This window comes from Balaenoptera ricei, chromosome 5 (genome assembly GCF_028023285.1).
Source record: "Balaenoptera ricei isolate mBalRic1 chromosome 5, mBalRic1.hap2, whole genome shotgun sequence".
Classification (NCBI taxonomy): Eukaryota; Metazoa; Chordata; class Mammalia; order Artiodactyla; family Balaenopteridae; genus Balaenoptera; species Balaenoptera ricei.
Genome location: NC_082643.1, coordinates 121,293,541 through 121,302,084, shown reverse-complemented (window position 1 = coordinate 121,302,084; position 8,544 = coordinate 121,293,541). Strand labels below are relative to the sequence as shown.

Genomic DNA, 8,544 nt, shown 5'->3' with positions numbered 1-8,544 from the left:
GGTAGAAAAGCTTTCTGCCCTGGTCACTTCCTCAGGTCTTCATTCTCTTGTGAAGGTTCCCATGTACATGTAAAAAAAAAAAACCAAAAAAAACCCTAAAAACCACTTCTATGCTTTTCTCCTGTTAACCTGTCTTATGTCAATTTAATTCTTACGCCCAGCTGGAGACCCAAAGAGAGTAGAAGAGAATTTTCCCTTGCCTACAATGGTAAATCATTTTCTTTCTGCTAACATTCTAATGCCATGGGGGATCACACTCCCAAACCCCTGGATTATTCTTAAATTCACTCCTTTGAGGTACATACAAAATTCTCACGTTTTGCTCTCTGGCCCCTTTAGAAACTTACGCTCATACTTATGATGTCAACCTCATTAGGGCTGTTTCCAGAATTTAATCAAATAAGTGTAACATGCTAAGGACAGTACAAAACCCATTAAAGCAGGCTCTTTTAAAACCTTGGCATAAGGACCCAAAAGGAATACAGGGATAAGGAGAGGCGACCATGGGCACTTCCAAGGTGGAATCCATCACCTGTCAGGCATGGGACGTGAAGTGACTTCCGGTCCGGCCAGAGAGTATTTCTTCTAGCGAAACCTGAATAACCGGCTTCCCACCTGGACGCTGCAGGGCGGAGCGGGCGGGCGGGCAACTTCCCCCGCCTCCAGGTGGAGACGTCGCTGTCTGTCCTCAGTCACTGAGGAAGCGAACCGACGGGCAGCGCCTGCGCGCTGGAAGGGGCGGGTACAGGGCCCATTTCCGGGGTGGGTACAGGGCCCATTTCCGGGGCGGGGAACAGCGCATGCGTGGGAGGGAGGGTGGGTTGGACTTCGTCCACTTTTCCGGGGAGGTGAGTGCGGAAGAGCGGAAGCTGAGGATTTCTGGCTACTCAGATTGTGGCGCGGCGACTGCTGTAAGATGGAGGTGGGCTCGGCGGCCGAAGATGGTCGGGATGGTCCCCGGGAGCGGCGAGGCTTGGGTGAAGCCGAGAGGCCGCAGCAGAACCACGAAGTGCGGCCTCAGTCCGGGGCAGACCGGTTACCAAAACATTCCTACTGGTTGGATCTCTGGCTCTTCGTCCTCTTAGACGTGGTGTTGTTTTTCTTCGTGTATTTTTTGCCCTGGTGAGTACTCTTAACGCAGCGTTCAAGTGGTAAGGGGCTTAGAGACCATCTACCCCAGTTTGGGGAGGTGGGTGCGGGAGAGGCGAGGACATTGCATTACGGAAAGTTACGGCCTGTCCACCATCATCCAGCTGGCGAGTGGCAGGATCGGGTAGGCGCGGGAGTGGAACGAAGACCAGAGTGAAAATGTCCTTCCTTGGCACCTCAGTTGAGGGTGTTCGGTTGAGGTGTAGAGGAAACTTGACTTCATAATTTTTTTGTTCTGTGTTGGGAGGAAACCGGCTGGGTTTGAGTCCCTGCCCTACCACGAAGAAACTGGAGACGTTATTTGGCTTTTTGGAGCTTTATATTCACATTTACCATTTGGGACCAATAGTAACTAGGTCATAGGGGTGTGGTGTTGTGGCGTGGTGTTCTAGATCAATCGCTAACTTATCTAAAAGCGATTTATTTGCATATTGCCTGGCAGCAGTCAGCGCTCAGCTAAAGCTACTGTTACTATACAACGGTTTGACCGTGAGCAGGCCGTGCACGGTTATCTCAGATAGGTCCAGAACTGGACTCTTGACTTCTTACTCAAATGACCTTATTTTTCAGTGTTCCCATTTCAGTAAATGTTAACTTTATTCACTCACTTCTCCTCCCGGAAGCCTGGGTCTCATTTTTTGACTTCCCGCTTTGCTTCGTATACACACCCGCCCACTCCACACCACCAACTGATAAGTCACAAAACTCTAGATTCCATTTGGAAAATCCATGCTCTCCATTTTCATTGCCACCCCCTCTGAGAAGACAGTTTTGGCAGAGGATAAAGAAAGGGAACTTAGAGAAGGGGGTTGGGGGAGCAGAACAAGAAGGAGGACACAGGACTGAGATGATAACAAGGGACAAGTTCAGGAGAGGAGCAGTCAGCTGAAGGAGGAAAAGCGGTGCAGCTCATTTAGTCATTAAACAGCTCCTTTGGACTTTGGAGCTAATCGTTTACTCACTGTAAGTTAATTTCTCTCAGTCATCATGCTTATTGAATTTGCGGTAATTATGTCTTCTTTTCTCACCCCCAGCCCCCAATTTTGGCAAAAATTTGGGCATAAACTCACTGTCCGTGAGGCCCCATTGTCTCTGATTCCTTGGATTTCTTGAATGGTGTGGCCGAGGGTTCAGTGGGACAAAAGGAAGATGGATGTTTCTATAAAATCCTCTGTCAAGTCATTTGTAAAGGAGAATCTTTCCACCCACTCCTCCTGATATCTGGTAGAGTGATACTTCAAATGTAGTGTTTTGTTTGTTTTAAATGATCTGAATTTTCAGCTCTGGATAGAAAATGGAAGACTTATAAAGAATAGTCAGGCCTTTTTTTGCTCTTATCAATATGAAAATCATTTGGGAATAGGCAAATGACTAAGACAATCAAAGTTTTCAGAAGTTGGCATAAAGTATTTAAAGGGAAAGAAAAAGGAAACATTGTTGACAATTATTTGGTTTTTACAGAATGGTTTGCCTGATACCTAAATTAAGAATTTTGGCTCCTGGAGTGGATCCTGAAAATGACTACAAACTTCTTGAATGAAGAAGACAGGATTGTGCACCAGAAGAATTTCAAACTCTAAGGGACCTTCATTTCATTTTACACATTCTGTTATTCTTTGGGGGGACTATATTAAATGGGTAATGATCTCAGCCATTCCTAGCTAAGTTCTTAAAACTCAGCTCTGATTCATGTTTTAAAACTTTTTACAGATTATCTGGTGGCTTTACAGGGGCTGAACATAAAAAGTATTTATACATATACCCATTAGGAAATATATTAATGTTTTTCCTTTAACATTTTAAGGGTTGGCCAAGGTTTAGTATGATGCAAATAATATGGTGAAATAATAAGGTGAAATATTTAGAAATAAATTATCCAAAAGCAAGGGAAGGATTTTGAAAAAAGGAGTTAAAAGCTATACAGAAAATGCAGGCCCACAATGTATTTGCTGTAAGTGCCAGTTTAATTTTTAGATTAAGTGGACCTCTGTTGTGGTTGCTAGGTTGGTACAATCTTAGAGAAAGTATATAATATCCAGTAATGGAAGGCTAGAGTGCATGTCCTCTTACCTGGATGCCTCCTCTCACTTTTAAGCTCTTGAACTCTGTAAAGTAGGACTGTGTGTTTCAAACCTAATTTTTATTGTGGTTGCATTAAGAATGCTTGTGGCCAAAACATGTTTATTATAATGTCTGTAATTTACTTTAATACTCCAGCAAAGTCACCATATTTACTCATTGAGCAAATGTTTGAGCACTTACTGTGGGCCAGGTACAGCACTGAACAAAACAGACAAAAATCCTTGCCTTTATGGAGCTTACATTCTTTTTTATCTAAATATGTTAACAAGAATTTATTTCCCAGGAGTGATCAGCTAGTATTTAATCAAAAAGGTCACATTCCCAAAGCAGCTACTATAAGCCCTTCAGAAGCTATTCCTATTATATAACAGATGTTAGAAATGGGCTCTTGTCCTTGAAATTGGTGACATTTTATATATTGGAATTGCCTAAATATTTTTCCCGTCCCTTAGAAACAGGGCATAGATCTGGTAAACTCTACATCCTCTATTCTTTAGAATGGCATTTAGGGTTCGTGTGAAATCTGGGATTGGTTTTGGAGGCTTTTAGCCTAATGCTGACTATAAGTTTAACAGTTATGCCTTCAGAGAACCTAACAAACCTGCCTGAGGAGAACTTTTTAGGCAAGGTTGAAGCATCTAGAGAAACAGCACTGGGATTTCATTGAGGGTACCAAACAGATTGTATGAATTGTTTTTGTGCTACTTGCTAATAATTTTGTCCAATAAATGTTGATTATACAGGTAAATTGGGTCTGATCTTTCGTTTTAACAAATTACCTGTGTGTTAGGTCACACACACAGATTTATAATCCATACTACCTTTCTGAGCCTAGAATCAGCCTTCTACCACAACTATTGAATATTCTGAAGATTTCTAGTACAGGGAAGATACTACTAAGAAGGAAGATCTTAGTGTTGTGACATGACTGTAAATGGTCTCCAAAATGGTGGCAGTATGAGGTTTGAATCTTTCCTACAGATGAAATTGCCTACCACTGAACTGTGCCATCTCAGGGTAATATAGTATACTTGAAGGCTTTTAACTGGGTAAATGGGACACCAAGAAGAATTGGCAAACTTGCTGTAATAAAAATAGAGACATCAAAAGTATTTACATCAATGTGATTTTAGTCTGATAAATTCCTTTGTAAATTTCATAATTTCATATAAGTGAAATGATTGTTTTAATAACCATTTGAAATCAACTGGCCAATGAGCAATTGTGAGGAAGTCTTTAGAGTTCTGTTAACCTGAAAATTTTAGGATGTGAAGTGCTCCATATACCTAGTCCCTAAATGGCATGGGAATACATTCAGAGACTACAGGATATTTAGTAAGGGCATTTAATGTAGAGGTTATTATGCTCTAGGAAAAGGGTCATCAGACTACACTAATGGGCCAAATCTGCCCCACTTGCCTCTCTTTAAAGGCCTGTGAGCCAAGAATGATTTTTAACATCTTAAAATGATTGAAAAAAATCAAGACTATTTCATGATGTGAAATCCAAGTTTCAATGCTTATAAAGTTTTACTGGAACACAGACATGCCCATTCATTTGCATACTGTTATGTAAATGTTACGTTATTCACACTACAGTGGCAGAGTTGAGTAGTTACAGAGATCCTATGGTCCACAACGCCTAAATTATTTATTATCTGGCTCTTTAAAGAAAGTTTGCCAACTCCTGTGGGAACGCTCCTTTAGGCCTTGCTGGAGTTGAACTCTTACGAGTCTCCTGTGATAAATTTTTTGATCAATGATATTCCAAGTTCACCCCTGAACTTTAAATTGACTTACATTTCCCATAAAATACATAATTCACAGGGGTTAAAGGAAGCCACAGTTTATGAATGCAAAGAAAAGTCCAACCATATTAAATTAAAAATCAGTTTATCCCCCCCCCAAAATTTTGAATCAGAAGAAACTGACTTCACACAAAAATACTCTGAAGTATTTTGAACATTACAATTGTTGGCTGCATTATTTAAAAAGTTACAAGCAGCTTATAACCAGAAGAAAATATCTATAAAAATAGACACCCTAGAAATAAAAAATTCACATGTGAATGATTAGTAAATACATATGCAATCTATATTTGGAGTGTTGAATCAACAAAAACAAATGGTCAGTTTCTAGTCTGTTAGTACTATAACATGATTCAGGAGGTTTCAACTGGACAGTACTTTAGAAAGAGCCCAAACTGGACGTTTCTATTTGACATTTGCAACTCAATTGTGAGTTGAATCCCATACAAATCTATGAGATTGTTTGTAAGTATCAGAAATCAGTTTAAATGTTTCAAATAATACATTTTCAACTGGACATAAAAACTACACAAAGTTTTTGAAAGCTATTAAAAATACCTGAAGCTCATTTTTCTAGTGTTTTACAATGTTATAAAAGCAGTAATTACAGTGACATTTCAAATACAATTTTACAAATTTTACAATATTTACAACCCCCCCATACTAAAAGCTATGTTAAAAAAAAAGCTTTCTTAAAAGATAAAATTTTATTTAGTTCATATTCAAGTATTTCTAAATTAAGAGAATATAAAGTAATAATCACCTACTGTTATAGCTAGAAAAGGCTATTAAAAACTTCTCTAGGTGGAAGACAAAATTTGGCCAAGATTTGATAACTCAGTGAGCTTAGACTTCTACAAGCAATTATTTTCTACTTACCTAGAAAATAAGATTCACTTACATTTTGGAATCTTTTTAACAATTTACGGGATTGGTCAAGATATTACATTTACTAATTAGTTTATGGAATTATTATGTTTTATATATAAAATTCATCTAAATTCTCAATTCTCTAGTGTGGACAATATAAAACTATTCTAAACTACAATTAGTTTACCAGCTTAGTACAAAATTAAATGACAACTATGAAATAAGGCAATTAAAGTACTTATTTTCACTTGTAAGGTCATCATAATAATGGAAAATCCTTTTTTTTTTTTTCTTTTTTAAAGAAAGACTTCTCCATGAAAGTAGGTGGGGTAAAACTTAAATTATTTGTTTAGAAAAAAGGGAGGGATGCTCAAATTAATACATTTCATTAAAAATTTATATGAAAGGCAAAAATTTAATCTGGAAACCCAGAAAGATTTTCAAATTCAAGAATATGAAAATCACTAAAATGGGCTGACAACCTACAAACAGGTAGTATTATAGCAGGGAAAATTTAGGCAGTCACAGTGATAGTCTTAAAAAGAGGACTATAGGTTAATTCCTAACACTGGTTATTAGCAGCCCAAAGTAAACCAAACCAAAGTAAAAACCTTTCACATTTCATATAAAGTAAGAAAAAATGTAACAAGATAAATAAATATACTAAATGAAGTATTTTAACTATTTTTAGCTTACATGACTGAAGTAATGTTTATGAATGCATACAACAATGGATATTCTGAAGATAAAAATTCTAGGAGCAAAATTAAGTGTCTTCTCTTCTGACCTTGAGAATTTAATTAAAAAATTGCTTTATCATTAAGGCTTTTTTCCCCCAAATGCTATCAATTTCATGGGTCGATATATTTTAAGACACTTAAAGGGATCATATGTAGTAGACTATCACAGAAGTCAAAAGCAAATGGGTGAAGTCCTCTTTTGGCTCCCCATTAGAAAGTGCTTCCTCACAAAGCAAATATTGCTTTGACTACACAAGCTACATATCATCTATCTTTCAGTTAGCACAGTTTACCAATCTACATATGAGTACTGGTTAGTTTAATACCTATGGGTCTACCAGTCAGAAAATAAAGGGACAAATTACATTTTTACTCAACTGCAGCATATGAAAAATGACTTTCTGCATACCCCCGGATTTTCTATTTTTTGAGGCATGCCAAGACTATTCAGAGGGAATTCCAAAATATCCAATAAGTAGATCTTCACAAAATAAAATATCTGTATAGAAAGTTAACGTGATTAATGACTTAAAAATTGCCATGGTTTTAATTTCATATAGCCCTAGGTTCAGTCAGTTGATTCCTAGTTAATGGCCTCAGAAGTAAAAGCCTGTCAGTTTCATCATTTATCTATTACAATGTATACCAGGTTTATACCTTTGCTTGGAAGGGCAGTTTGAACCAAGACTACTATGTAACACAGGCCCTAGCCCTCTTTCATTCTGAGAAAGTGAATTATCATTACAAAAGCCACTGCTCTCTGGAAAACAGAGCTTGGGCCTCTGATGGTATTTCAATCTATATGTATCAGTCATGCAATTATCAACTGAAAAATAGGTAGTTAATGAAACTGTCTCACTGGGACAGGTAGAACTAGAGTCTATTTCTGGCTGGCAAGAAGCACCAACAGCTGTACCCGAATCTGCCTGAAAATCATTAGCTGAAGAGCTGGACGGGGTGTTTGATGTGTTGCCGACGTACTCTTTTGCTTGAAATGTTTCCTTAAGTCTTTCATCATTCATATATGTACTCACTTCTAAACCTGGTTCTGAAGCTGTACTTAAACTGTGCTTTGGAAGACTAGAAGAATTAGCTTTAAACATCTCTGCTGGTTTGACAGCAGGTGGAGCATCATTTTTCCCTGACGGTGGCACACTGGTTATAGCATATTTCTTTGGTGGCAGAGGGGGTGGGGTATTCTGGCAAACAAGTTCTGGCATCTGACAACCATCAGATCTGCAGGGTGACTGAATGAGATGTTCCCTGGATAGAGAGTTCTCAGAGTAACACTGTTCCATCATATTCTGCTGCTGGATGAGGGGAGCAGTTCCTGGCTTTAACCCCACAGTTCTCATGTGTGAAGACCACAATGAAGATGGTGAGACTGTTCCGTTACTGTTCACTCTCTTTCCAGAAGCAGAATTATCATCAACGTGAAAAAGCAAACCTGTTCTCTCAGAATTTTCTATATTAAGCCAGTCAGAAAATTTGCATTCACTTGATTTTTCAAGTTTCTGTTCATCTGACTGGTGGGTATGCTCTCTTGTTGTATGGTCCTTGAGTATTTGTGGACTGGATGAAGGGAATAAGTTTCCATTGGTTTCATGTATATGTGACCTGAAAAACAAAAACAAAGCTAAAATGCCATACACAAATATGCAAAATTGGAGGGAAAACAAACATCTGTCCTGTAGTTTAACTTCCCAACACAACACTTATGTTATTTGTGTAACATAGCAGAAATGGAAAGATATTTGCAACCATTAACAATTTACACTCTCTGAATCCAAAATCTTTATGCCAGAATACATAAATGTTTATCAGAAACATCTGTCATTACCAAGATCAGATTTATAACTAGAAGTATAATTAAAAAAGCAAATTTCAGAGAATTCC

The 8,544-nt window shown here is 38.2% G+C and overlaps 2 protein-coding genes across 4 annotated transcripts in view; one reads left to right on the top strand and one right to left on the bottom strand.

The window, feature by feature from the left end:
- The first annotated feature begins 830 nt into the window (after positions 1–830).
- Positions 831–3,979, top strand: C5H4orf3 (chromosome 5 C4orf3 homolog). Its single transcript, XM_059923522.1, has 2 exons — positions 831–1,122; positions 2,611–3,979. Coding segments are annotated over exons 1-2 (207 nt in total). The 5' UTR covers positions 831–916; the 3' UTR covers positions 2,612–3,979.
- A 1,320-nt stretch (positions 3,980–5,299) lies between these two features.
- Positions 5,300–8,544, bottom strand: part of USP53 (ubiquitin specific peptidase 53) — a 73,776-nt gene continuing 70,531 nt past the window's right edge. For all 3 annotated transcript variants that reach the window (XM_059923512.1, XM_059923511.1, XM_059923510.1), the window contains one exon: positions 5,300–8,265. In XM_059923512.1, coding sequence (XP_059779495.1) covers positions 7,275–8,265 — 991 coding nt within the window. In that variant the 3' untranslated portion in view covers positions 5,300–7,274. The remainder of the gene's footprint in view (positions 8,266–8,544) is intronic.